Source organism: Zosterops lateralis (genome assembly GCF_965231275.1).
Source record: "Zosterops lateralis genome assembly, chromosome: 27".
In the NCBI taxonomy this organism is placed as follows: Eukaryota; Metazoa; Chordata; class Aves; order Passeriformes; family Zosteropidae; genus Zosterops; species Zosterops lateralis.
The window spans coordinates 6,435,377-6,448,046 of record NC_139787.1 but is presented as its reverse complement, the minus strand read 5'-3'; the positions used below and the strand labels follow the sequence as shown (position 1 = coordinate 6,448,046).

Genomic DNA, 12,670 nt, shown 5'->3' with positions numbered 1-12,670 from the left:
AAATCATCCAAAACTGAAATCTATCCTCACCTTTAGGACAGGGTGTGACACACACTCCTAGACTTTGTGGCCCTTGCCCTGACTGTTTGCCTTTTGTCACATTGTGTTTCTAACACAGCTCTGTGCTTTCACACACTGTGCTCTGCCCAAGGACTCTTCAAAGGCTGGAGAGGCTCAGGGAACAGGCACATAGACTCTGCTCTGGGGTAATCACGACACACATTTACCTCCATGGGCACGTGGAAATCATGGAAAAAACAGCAGGTCCAAACTCTGCTTGCCCAAAGCAACCCTGCAGAGCTGCGTCATACATTTTAGTTTCCCCACTATGCTACATCCGTCACTGCTGCAGAGGGAGCTGGGAGAGGGACCTGGTGGCATGACACCACTGCAAAGTTCCACTCACCGGATAGGCATGTAGCAACCCTGGAGCCATGATGTATGGATTAGGCAACAATGGTGGGACTCCAGGAGGGAGATTGGGAGGGGCTTTTCCTGAAAAAGGAAGAGAAAGTTTCACAGTGAAGCAAACAGCAGAAGCTTGCTCTCTTAGCCCTCACACCCTTCTCTGGTACAGCAGTACCCAGGAAAGTACCTGATGTGGTTGCAACAGAGCTGCGAGTTGAGGCTGTCACTGTGGAGTTGCTGCTGAGGCTGAGGCCCAGGCTGCTGACACTGCTGAGGCTGGATGAAACGCTGACAACCGGTGGGGCAGCTGACACCGTGCTGGACGAGGTGGAGAAAGTACTAGCGGAAGAATGGAGGCTTGCTTCACTCTCCACACTCGTGTGCTAGGGAAAGAAGGGAGGAGAGTCAGGGGATCAGGCAGTTGAAACCAAGTGCACAGGTACCACAGGACACTCTCTATGCAGAACATTATGCACCTCTGTCTGCATCTGGATGTTTCTGCAGTAAGCCTGACTTAAGTCCAAAGTACTGACAGCAGCCAATCCCTAATGCTTACAAACATCTCTCATGGTTACATTCCAACACATCTATCTGATGATGAGCAGAGCAGGGCTCAACACCACATGTTCAGCAGCACGATTTATTCTGCTGCAGAAGCCAACACCCAGGAACTGTACTGCAAGAGCCCCAGCAGTAGAAATATTTATTTGGTTCCACTGCATTAGCTACCAGTTTATTCTGACACATGGCTGTGACTCTGCAGCACCTTCAAAGGGCTACTACAGGCTCAGAAGAAGGTGCTGCTCAGTCAGAAACAGGCAGGGTGTCAACAGCCTTGAGCCACAGGTGCACATACAGTATTCTGACATAACCCTCTGCCATCTCTCTCCACACAGCATCCGAACTCCAGCAGGACAGCCAGCAACCTGGCAGCTCCTGTCACAACCGCAGCCCCAAGGTCAGGCACCCCAGCAGACTCCGCCAAGCTGGGCAGAAATGGGGTACTCAGTGTGAGAGCATACCCAGACTCACCAAAAGAGTGGAAGTTGATGTTCTCCCAGAGGATGTGGATGATGACAGACTGTTCTGCTGGGTGGGTAATGCACTGATGGGAGAGAAATAAAATGTTGTCTGACTAAGGTGAGAGAGTCAATATTGGTAGCACCATCCCATTTTTCATCTGCTCAAATGGGATGAGTCACCTTAGTCATCCTCATTACATGAGACAGACTCTGATGTCTGCTATAGATTCCTGCTTCTAGTTCTGCTTCTTCAGAAATCCACCTCTCACCACTCACTCACCTGCTGAGCTGGGCAGTGGTTGTACTGGGCAGCTCCTCGGTGTGGCTCAGGCTGCTCAGAGCTGTTGAGTGTTGGCTGGCTGTTGTCAGCAAGGATGATGCAGACACCCCATCATTGAGAGGTGCAATACTGGGAGCAGAGGGAGAGTCGGACTTCACTGCAGGGCCTGTAGCACCTAAGAACAAAAGCCTTGGGTTAAGGGCAGGTACTGGCAACTTCCAGAGGGTAACACAAGGGCAAGGATCAGAAAGTGATCAGCTAGAGGTGCTGGGGGATTTGGGGGTTCCCTCAGTGCTGCCAAACAGTTACACACTTAAGATTCTATGTCTCACTTTACCCCAACACTACCATTGGCTTTGCAAAGAGCTTCAAGACCTACAGATGAAGTGCCTTCCACACACGAAGCAGGGTAAATTATTGTCATAGGTGACTCCTCAAGGATCTCAAGGATCAGCAGAAAGCTGAATGTTTTATGGCAAGCAAATAAACCAAATGGCAGCAATTAGTCCAGCAAGAAAAGGACTTGCTATCAGCACGTGCTATCATTCAAAGCAGAGAACACGAGTACAAGAGATGCAGGACACCTGCTGTACTCGCAAGACTCTTACCTTCAACAGTCTGTGTGGTTTGTAATGGCGTGGGTTGTACAGAACTGAAACCATTCTGAGGAAGAAGAGAAAAAAGGAGTACTAGGCATTATAGCCATGCATTTCCAGAGGCAGAGTGCCACCTCCCACACTCCCGTCTGCAGTTATGAAAGGTGCTGCTACCAGCACGTGTCACCAGACTGTGTTTTGGTCAGTCCCAAGGTCTAGCCCCATGCCAGCATGGTCCCCCAGTGTATATTAGAGAAATCAGTGCAAGAAGTTTCTCTACTGCTGCTAGTTAGACTGCCTCAACATTCTCAATACAAGTTCATTAGCCAAACCTGATGTTACTGAACCAGTGTGCAGCATATAAGAACCAAACCCTTAACACAAAACAAAATTCTTTGTCTGCATGCCCCTCTCTAGCAGGGTAACTGTACACGACACGACACATGCCCTGCAATCAACTTGACTGCTCTTAACGCCAGTGGTCCAGGCCCAGGCACAAAACACAGCAGCCCGAAGAGAGCTCTCATTAGAGCCCAGGAGCCACACAGTGTGGCTGGAATATCACAGAACCGTTTGATAACTCATTCAGCTTCCCCCAAGACACTTCATACGAGGCTCACTCAGCACAACGCGTGAGCAAAGCTGTTCTCTTACCTTAGCCTGGGTCAGATCTTTCTGGGGTGACGAAGAGATTGAATTTGGGTATCGCCTCGTCTGGGTGGATCTCTGTTCATACAGTGGTCCCTGAGCACTGTTCTGGGAGGTAAATGTTGCTGTCTGTATTGTGCCACTCTGGTAACCAGACTCCTGGCTTTGATTGGACGAAATTGTGGATGAAGATTCACTACAAAAGAAAAAAAAAAGTGTTCATCCATTTTTCTGCCAAACAGCCCTACAATAAGCTGCTGACTCAGACTGGGCTCTTCACTTCAAATACTCAAGATAAAAAGCCCCAAGCATCAGTATAAAGGCTCCACATGAAGCAGCCAAGCCAAGAAACATGCCCAAAGGGCAGGGCTAGCCCAACCATGGACATCCTCACTCAATGCTGTGGCTTCAGCAACACCTCAACACTGAGTAGCTGCCACCACTCAGGTCCCAGTACTCTTGGAGAAGGCACTGGCCAGTTACTAAGGTCAGCCCAACAGAAGACGAACGCACCATCACTGTAGATACACCTACCCCTCTGTGTCCCTATTTGCCAGTCAAAAAGAAGGACAAAGCACTCATATTCTGTTTATCAGAGACATGGAGCAGTTGTACTGAGGATGCTCCTCCTGTGTTTTCAACAACACCATTTAAGGGCTGCAGGAAAACTGCTTTGTGTGCAAGTACCGCAGGCCAAAGAGCCACAGAGCTGCCCAATGAGTCTGCTGGCAACTTGTGCTTTGCTGTGGCATACATTGTCCCCCCTTTGTGACCAAAGCACAGTCAGAAAGGGTCTACTAGTATGCACGACAATTCAAGTCCACAGGACCAGAGAACTTCTAAAGCTGCCTGCTTGGATTAACAGGTTCCTGGTCCTCACCTGGCCGAGCTGGTGTAGAGGCTGCTCTGAGACTGGCTAACGGCGACACTGGTTGTGGGTGTTGATTCGTACTCTGCAAGAACAGGCTCTGAACCAAACTGTAATGCCCCAAACTGCAGGTTTAGCCCTGAGATATCCGATGAGCCAGGCATTTCCACTGCAAGTGCAGGAATCTGCAAGGGAGGAACAACAGAACAGGTCAATCATTCCCAGTGATTAGCCCAGAGAATGACTTTCATACCCAGCACACAATGCCAGTTACAGGCCTGCAGCCCATGAATTACACTGTTCCACCCAGGCAAGTGCACAACTCCATCACCTCCACAAACGCTCAGTGCTAACTGCAGGAAGGCCAAGCCCAGACCTTCCCTCAGCAGCCCAAATGGCAGCTCTAACACAACTTGATGCTCCCTTCCCCACCATTGGTCTGCACCTTTGATGTTAAAGATGTTTTTTTCTTTTGCTGCTTGAGCTTCTGCTGTGCTGGCTGGGGACTTGAGGACTGGTTGTCCGAGGACCCTGGGGACATCTGGGGAACCGGATTGGTTTTGCTAGGCAGTGGTGAGGATGGGGGTGCTGGCGTGGTTGTGGAGGCAGTCACCACAGGCTGTTTCTCCTGCATGAACACTTCTATCATGGTTGAAGTTGATGTGAAGCCCTGACGCTTGGTGAAGGGACTATGCACAGAAGAGTCTGTTGGGTTCTTGAGATCTATGGTACAAGACAGAGGTGAGTTAGCAGAGTTTGTTTCCTTAAAAATAAATCAAAATCTAACACTTACCATGAAAAATAAGTCCTTCTCCTCTATGTTTCATCTTAAAGCCTGTTAAGAGTGTAGAGAACTTAAGCATCTCTGCTCCCAGCCTCATGCTCTCACCACTGCCAATGCCAAGCCTTTTTAAGCACTTCTTCCCTCTGTGGCTTCCACCATCTCTAAAGGACAAAGCCAGCTTGCACGACAGAAGTCCTCCATTCACCAAGAAAAGCTGGACTCCAGAGTCCCCCATGTGGAGACACTGCATGTCAGAGTCCTGCAGACTCTGAAGGACTGACGGCAGTCCTTCCCCTCTCTGTTGAAATTCCTGCATTCCATTGCCTCCTCCTTTACCTGCAGGGACTAGGTATCTCCAAGGAACATCACTGCTTGGGGCTGCCTACCCTCAGGCCTTTGCACCACCTTCCTCTTCTGACTAAGCCTTTCCACAGTTTATTCAAAAACAACTCCTGTTCTCTGTGACTCTCCTCTGAGGCTTCTTGTTCGAGAAGATCAGAAACTGCCATTACTGACTGTCACTAGAACAGGGCTCAATTTTTCTTCAGCTTGGATTTGAAGCAGATCAATTTCCCTATAACAAGCGCAAGCTGAAGGAAATGACACTAGCACTCAACCACTCCAAAACTCAGCTTCTCATCTGAAAAGATCCTCTCAATCCCTGTTTATTCCCTCATGCCAGCCCAGAGACAGAGATACTTCTTGGCATTTAAGGGCAAATCCCCTTAAAATTCCCTTAAAAGGTTATAGTTCAGCAGGGAGAGGAGACTGACAAGAGCTTGTATTTGGGAGCTGTTCTCCAGAGGTGCCCTTTCAGACCTTTTTCTGGCGCAGCTTTACACCAGGAAGTAGCTCTGCAGGCTCTGAGAGGCTCAGAAACAACAGATACCTGGCCCTGAAACTGTCTGGAATGACAGATTCAACTGTTCCAAGTATAAAAGGAACAGTTATAGACTCACACACTATTACATTTTAGTCTCACCTACAGCTCTCTTAATTTTTCCAGCTCAACTAAATTGGTTGTGAACTTGTGAACAGATCCTCTGCTGAATCCTTCCCACCGCTGCTCACAGTGAGCCTCTGCAGTTCTGGGGGAACACGTTCCCCTCTGGGGAGCCGCGCTGCTTCTCCTTACCGTACTGCACCAGAGACGAGGTCTGTGTGGTGGATCCCATGTCCCAGGAAGCAGCAGTGGTGCTCCCAGCAGGCTGGGTGTGCTGAGCTGCCAGCTGCGCCAGCGCCTGGGCTGTCTTGAACTGCTCCAGGAACTGCGACCCTGTAGTACTGCTGCCTTTGGCCTCTCCAACATCTCCAAATCCTTTCCCCAACATGCTCACCTGCAATTTCAGCAAGGAGATAAAGTCAAGGTCTCCCATGGCTTAGAACTTGGCTCAGAGGACAGATACACGTCTGAACATAAGCCCAAACACACTGTACCCTGCTGCTTCTCACTGGGTGTCTCACCTCAACACTCTTGAGCTCCAAATGCACACACATTGCTGGCAGGAAGGGCTCACGTTTCTTTCCCAGCCTCCATCATGTGTGAACACAGGTATGCTCATCTCTTGCCCAACCCACGCCACAGTACAGTGTCACAGGGGGTTACAAAAGAAGTTAACAGACAGGATCTTAAAAAATGTACTACATTATTCTTATGTATTTAGTTGCACTAAAAGAGAGACCAGGAAATCTTGGCTTTATAGTCAGTGTGGTTTTGAAAATCTTTCCTCAACTATCACACCATTAAGTAAACAATTATCTGTTTTTGCTAAAGTTACACAAAGCAGCATCTGCCCAGGTCTATGCACATCCCCAACTCTGACTTAATGTCACCCTTCTCCTGTCAGTGGATACCAGCATTCCATCCCACACCAGTTCCCAACCAGTTCTGTTTCTCAAATTGTTGGAATGGTAAGTCCTGGACTAAAAGAGCTTTTTCTTTCCTTTAAGCAGGAGTGAAGCATGTGTTGCAAATCTGACAAGGGCAGCAGGGGAGGAATTATCACAATTATTTCAAATTGAGCAATGAACTTCAGGCCACTGCTTTTAAAGCAGACTAGCAAATTATTTGGCTCTACCAGCCCCAAGCAGCAGGCATCAGGACTGTATTTCCTATATTACCCAAACAGACAACAGGGGATAAGCAATCTCAGCCAAACACCCGCTGGCAGAGACCAGCATTTCCTTACCATGCTGTGGTGAGAGAAGGAGTTTCCAGAGGCAGGCTGGGATAGAGCACTCTGCTTAGAATTGCTGAACACCAGTGGCTGCGCCAGGGAAGGAGTCTGGGATGACTCCAGGTTTGTTGATTCATTCTCCATAGAAGAGGGTGTCTTTCCTAGCAGGACTGCAAGATCAATTCTGGGTAGACAAAAACCCACTGAGGTTACCAGAAGCTCCCTCTTCCATTAGAACAGTATTGCCTCCAGCCTCACAGCTTTTACTTTATAAATTGAAGAAATCTGCAGAATGTTAACTCGTAACTGCCAGTAGCAACCTCAAAAGGACAGACTGACCAAGCAAGACCCTGCATGCCCTTTGATTTTAAATCATGCTTTACATTAATTTAACACAGCAAAATGCCCCCAAACCTGAAGAACCAGCAACAGAGCCTAGGAAAATTCTAATACAGGATTAGGACCCAAAAACTACTAAGTCAACTCTTCCCTTTAAATCCACCTCATCTCACTCAGAGCTGCTGCATTTTAGCTAGCTAGTAAGGTTTAATTGAATTGAAATTGCTTCAAGACTCATATGCTACTTTTCCCAGGTAAACAGCATCACCATAGGCTCCCACCTTTGTCCAGCTGTGATTGTCACATTCTCAGCAGGCAGAGGCACTGAAGACACATTGGAGGCTGTGAAGATCTTTGTCTCTGACAGCTGAAAGATAAAAAAGGAAAAAAGAATCCAAAAGTGAGAACAGCACCTCATAACAGTCCCTATGACACAAAGCACATGAATGTTTGAGACAAACAGCCACAGAAAAACTCAAGAAATTCAAATGCTTAGACTGAAACTTCTCTAGCATTTGGCTCCCACCAGAATCGGCTTATGTTTCATTTGTTTCTTCTCAGGCAAGTGCACAGATCACCTGCCAGTGGGGGAAAAAAAAAAACCAAAAAACAAAAAACAAAAAACAAACAAAAAAAAATACAAACACCAAACTAATTCTCAAATTCTTCTACAAATTTCCCATAGTCCATAAATCCCCAAGGGCTGCCCTGGGACCTTGGGCTGTTGCTCTGAGTCAATGGCATGCAGCACAGACCTGCAAAAGCCCCTGCACAGGTAGCGAAGTCAACGATAAACTTTGGATCCATAGCTAAGCTTCCAATGATCTAGGCTCACTTGGATAATCAGACCAACAGATCTACTTCAACTATGGAAGGGAAAATAAAATTCCTCAAAAACTGGTGGAGGGTTAGTGATGACCTATGATATAGCCTGAAACATATCTGAACACAAACGGCTTCTATTCCAGACTGAGGAATTGCTACAGACTGCTACAAATTGAACTGCCAGAGTTTAAAAAGTAAATCCAGAACTCCTGGGACCATCTCACACACACTGAAGGTAAGAAAGGCTCTCAGAAGCGCCCTTCTAGCAGAGACCTGACTGAACAAAGAAAAGCTGCTCGTATCTCCAAACACAGCAGTAGTGCTTCCCTCAGATGGTGCCCGAAAAACAAATGCTTCCCATGCCTGCCCATTCTGTTGGCTGAGCCAAAATGAGCATGCAAAACTAACAATCATACTAACATGCCCAACCCTGCTCCCATCTGCAAGAAAAGAAGTCCTTCCTTGATTTGGAGAGAGACTGAAGCCCATTTCAGAAGAAACTTAGAGACAGGCATTAAGAGAACATGCTAACAATGTCCACTCCCTCCTGAAGGAAATGTCAGGCAGAGAACACAAGGTGGTGAGACACATCAAAGAGCTCATCAGAAGGTAAAGTCAAGAGCTTCTTTTCCATCCAAATCACAAGGACCAGAAGAGGCACATGATGTGCATGAAACTGCTGCTGGCGTGATCAAAGGTAAACCTTCCCCAGCTGCCACTCTACTAGAGGTGTAGAGCAAGAGTCCTGTAAGGAGTCAGGCCAGTTTTTGGAAGAATTCCATCTTTCAGTTACAGGAAATGAGAGGACCAGCCTCAATGCCCCAGGAGATATCTTCCTGTCTTGGGCTCCTATGACAAGCTCTATAATACATATCCTGTAGAAGATGCAACAATTACTTATTCATCATAGCTCCTGGAGCTGGGAGCCTGCCTGGGGTTCTGTGGACAGTTTGGGAAGGATGGGTTTTAAGCTCCCCTGGCAGCTCTGTGTATAGAGACAGGACAGCAGCCTGCTGGCAGAAGCACAGAGGAGATGGGTTCAGATAATACCTACATCTTCATTCCAGTCCTCCGTGCCCCATTCTTCTGTCGCCGCCCTCCATGCACCTGTAAGGACAACAACAGGTACAGAAGTTACGGATGCATCAAAGCTCTACCTCCAACAGCTGGGGGAGCACTGCGGAGCTTTGCAGGCAGCCAGGAGGATTTCTATTTGCAAGTCAGACAAGTTAAAGCAGTCAATCTCAACCCACACTTTATGGTCAAGGTACCATGATGGGATCGCCCCTGCTTTGTTGGCACAGGCTGGGATGAAAAAGAGGGACTGCTGGGCTGGCAGATATGGCAATGCACACCCTCCCAATAACCAAAAGGGGAGCTGAGCTCTGCAAGGAAGCCCCAGCATCACCCCCAGCCTCTTTGTGCCATTTCCCTGGCTTCCCCTTGTACTGCAGCAGCTAGTAGGTTTGTGCACCCACAAGCAGACAGTGTTACCCCAGCAGCTCGGACAGAGCACCTCCCTCACTGGCTTCCTGCCAGCTCTGGCACAGAATCTTACCATCCAGGTAAAACCCAAGTTTCTATAAAACTTAAGGATAACTGATCCATTCCCATGATTAATCTTCCACCCCCCTAAAAAAAAAAAAAAGGTCTTGAAACCTCAGCACTCCAGAACCTCCTGTATTCAGGGCAGATGGGATTCAGAAAAGAAAATTTATGGGACTAAGCAATTCCTGCGTTTTCTGTGACCAGTTTCAGAGATAGTTTCAAAGCGTGCAGCTTGAAGTACCAGGGAGAAAAGCAGGAAACCTCAGCTGCAATCCAACACAGCGCAATTTAAGCAAGCAAAAACTTACCGGAAAATAAGAGTTTTGTTGGCTGCATTTTCAACTTGTTCCAATCCTCGCTTCCATCACAGTTTAACCTCTGCACTTTGAATATTATGTGGGAGTTTCAGACTCCATTTAACAACTAAAATTTGGTTTGGGAAGAGAGCAGGAGCTCTCCAAAAACCTCAGAGCATAAAGCCAGTCCCATTTTGTTTTCAGTCCACACAAACCAGATCAAGAAAACCTGAGAGCACCAACAAGGTTAATCCTGAAGACACTTACTGGATGGAACAAGTTGGTATCAGCCCTTTTAATGCACAAAACAAAGCATGTAGGGAAGGAGAGCATTCTGAGCTCTTCTGCAGGACACAGATCTCCCCATATAGACTTCACTTGTGTATTTAAACAACCAGTTGTCTAGACTTGGGGGATTTAGTGCATGAAATAAGTATCAGTGAATTATTCTTTTTTCATTGCTTTTTTGTCTTGCTTGATGAGTTGAGCTAATTCAGAAAGTCTCCCAGGATTTACATTTTTTATATATTCAAGTTTGGAATACAGATATTAATACAACAACACTTGCAAGTGTGCCAGGAGTCTTATGGCACACTACCCCGTCCTCCCCAGCCAGAACCATCAACACATTCAATACAAAACACATCAGAAGTTTAGAAATCTAAATTCCCACAATCCTTAGATTTTTGGTGCCCTCACAGAAGTAGCGGGAAGGCTGCTTTCCAAATTTTCATGGATCAGAATGATCATTCTAGCCTAAGCCTTACCCAAGAGGTGAAGTGGGAGCTGGATGTACCTGCAGCTGGCCCAGAGAGCAGGAAGACAGAAGAGTTTGCCCCAAGAAGAGTTTGTGCACGCAGGAACATAGCATGGGGCTCTTAAGTCTTGTTTGTTTGGAGAAAATAAAAAGAAAAGCAGCACTAAAAGCAAAAGAAAACCCTGCACATGTAAGAACAGCTATTGACAAAGCTTTCCCAGCAAGTCTACTTCTCATATACCAGACACTGACTCAGCACAGCTCAAGCTCCCCACACACAAAGAGGCAGATGGAGAATCAAAGACCTGCGATGTATAACTGGGTATTCACCAGGAACACTCCAGAAAGCTCCCAACTAGCACAGTATGGGAAGTTTCTTTAAAGAAACCAACTGTATCACTGTCCATCAAGCTCTTCTGAAGGGAAGAGCTGCAACAGAAGCAATACTCTGAGCCTTCTAAAACCATTTCAGAAAGGTGGCCTCCTGAACAGCAAGCATTCCTCTCTGCTTTCAGAAAGCCCTTCAAAAAGCTGCTGGTCTTTACGCTCCTCAAACCAAGAAAAAGAGGAAAAAATAAAATTAAGCCAACAACATGTGCAAATATGAATGTGGTGAAGGAAAAAAAAATCTCATTGTGTCTCCAGGCTTTTCAAACCCCTCCCCAAATAGACTCTCCATTTTAAACTGGGAGATAACCATCCAGCTTGCTCCTCCCACAGCCCAGTAGGCAGTCACCTGCCTCTCCACGACTGGATTGCAGGCTTGTCACCCTGCACTAGGAAGACAACAGACCCAAAGGCCCGCACTCTGCACCTCGAAGGAATGTTAATTCAAACAAAGCCAAAGGGCAGCAAAATCACAATAGCAGTGCTGGACTGGATGGCCTTGTGCTGCCTGCAGAAGTTAAAGATTAACCCTGAGGTGAGAACCAGGAAATGCTCCAACATGGTAGAAGCACTCCATATATGTCTGTCTGCTTTTGGGCCCTTGCATGAGAGACTCTTCAGCCTCAACACTTCTCCTCCTGCCTTGACCTTCAAGAGTCAAGTTCTTCTGGAAGGTCCCTTAGGCTCAACTTCAAAAAACCTCAGGTTAGATGGAAGAGACAGTCAAACAGGATGTTGGCCTTACTATGGACATCAAAGGAATTCTCTATAGGTAAGGCATCTCTTAGCCTCATAAGGACAATGGTATAAGAGCAGGAAATAAAGCGGCCAGGCATAGAGCAGCTTTGCCATCAAGCATCCTTGTCATCTCAAAATCCACCATCATCTTCAACTGCAGGGACGTGAAGAGGAGCAACCAGGCAGCCTGAGCATGCCAGAGCAGCCATTGGGCATTGCTCACCCAGCAGCAGCCGTAAGTAGAGGCAAAGTGCAGAGAGAGTTCAGCCAGACCAACTGCCCTTGCAGCAGTGTTGTGACCCTAAGCGGGAACAGCAGGGAGGCCAGCGGAACAGCACAGGGACAACAGCAAGTCACAGCTTTTGGGATGCGAGACAAGGGGAATATGACTGAGCTGCCTCACACTTCTTGCCCTCGGGTGGGATTCTATGTCACCAGCTCTGCAGACACAGAGCTGCTCTGGGCACAACAAGCAATGGCTGAAGTTAAAATTTGCATAATCCACAGGAACTGGTGTTAGCCTCTCCCAATTTACACTCAAGGTGTCAGCATTAGTAAAAGCACAGTTAGAACAAATATCATATATTAATTAAAATTAATAAATTAAGAGAGAAGAATGACATATCCACAGATATTTCAGATTTTTTTTAAAAAAGCTATACAGTAAAGGTATCCAGGGCAGTTAGTGCACCTGGATGTATCGTACCAGGAGCAGTGTCAAATTTTCGGGGATAATTTGACCCCTCACCCCCAATGAAATCAAGCCCTGAAACAAAACAAAACAAAACAACAAAACAAAACAAAAAAAAACCCCAAGAAAGACAACCAGTGAAATTTTGCTTTAAAGAAGTGTAGGTGAATTTCACTGCCCCCATGTAACACCAGTCAAATTGTACTTGTGGATATTATTAATTTAGAGAGACGCCTGTGGCTACTAAATTGGAAACAAAACAACCACACACAACAGAGGCGACCAGTGGTGTTGCACAATAAACTT

At 46.9% G+C, this 12,670-nt stretch overlaps 1 protein-coding gene across 2 annotated transcripts in view; it reads right to left on the bottom strand.

Annotated features, from left to right (window-relative positions):
• The window catches only part of UBAP2L (ubiquitin associated protein 2 like), a 30,335-nt gene that overhangs the window by 6,121 nt on the left and 11,544 nt on the right, over window positions 1-12,670 (bottom strand). For both annotated transcript variants that reach the window (XM_083878978.1, XM_083878979.1), the window contains exons 9-20: window positions 9,002-9,054; window positions 7,404-7,489; window positions 6,796-6,967; window positions 5,742-5,943; window positions 4,268-4,545; window positions 3,835-4,007; window positions 2,961-3,150; window positions 2,319-2,373; window positions 1,711-1,885; window positions 1,441-1,513; window positions 596-791; window positions 407-495 (exon numbers count right to left, since the gene is read on the bottom strand). In XM_083878978.1, coding sequence (XP_083735104.1) covers window positions 407-495; window positions 596-791; window positions 1,441-1,513; window positions 1,711-1,885; window positions 2,319-2,373; window positions 2,961-3,150; window positions 3,835-4,007; window positions 4,268-4,545; window positions 5,742-5,943; window positions 6,796-6,967; window positions 7,404-7,489; window positions 9,002-9,054 — 1,742 coding nt within the window. The remainder of the gene's footprint in view (window positions 1-406; window positions 496-595; window positions 792-1,440; window positions 1,514-1,710; window positions 1,886-2,318; window positions 2,374-2,960; window positions 3,151-3,834; window positions 4,008-4,267; window positions 4,546-5,741; window positions 5,944-6,795; window positions 6,968-7,403; window positions 7,490-9,001; window positions 9,055-12,670) is intronic.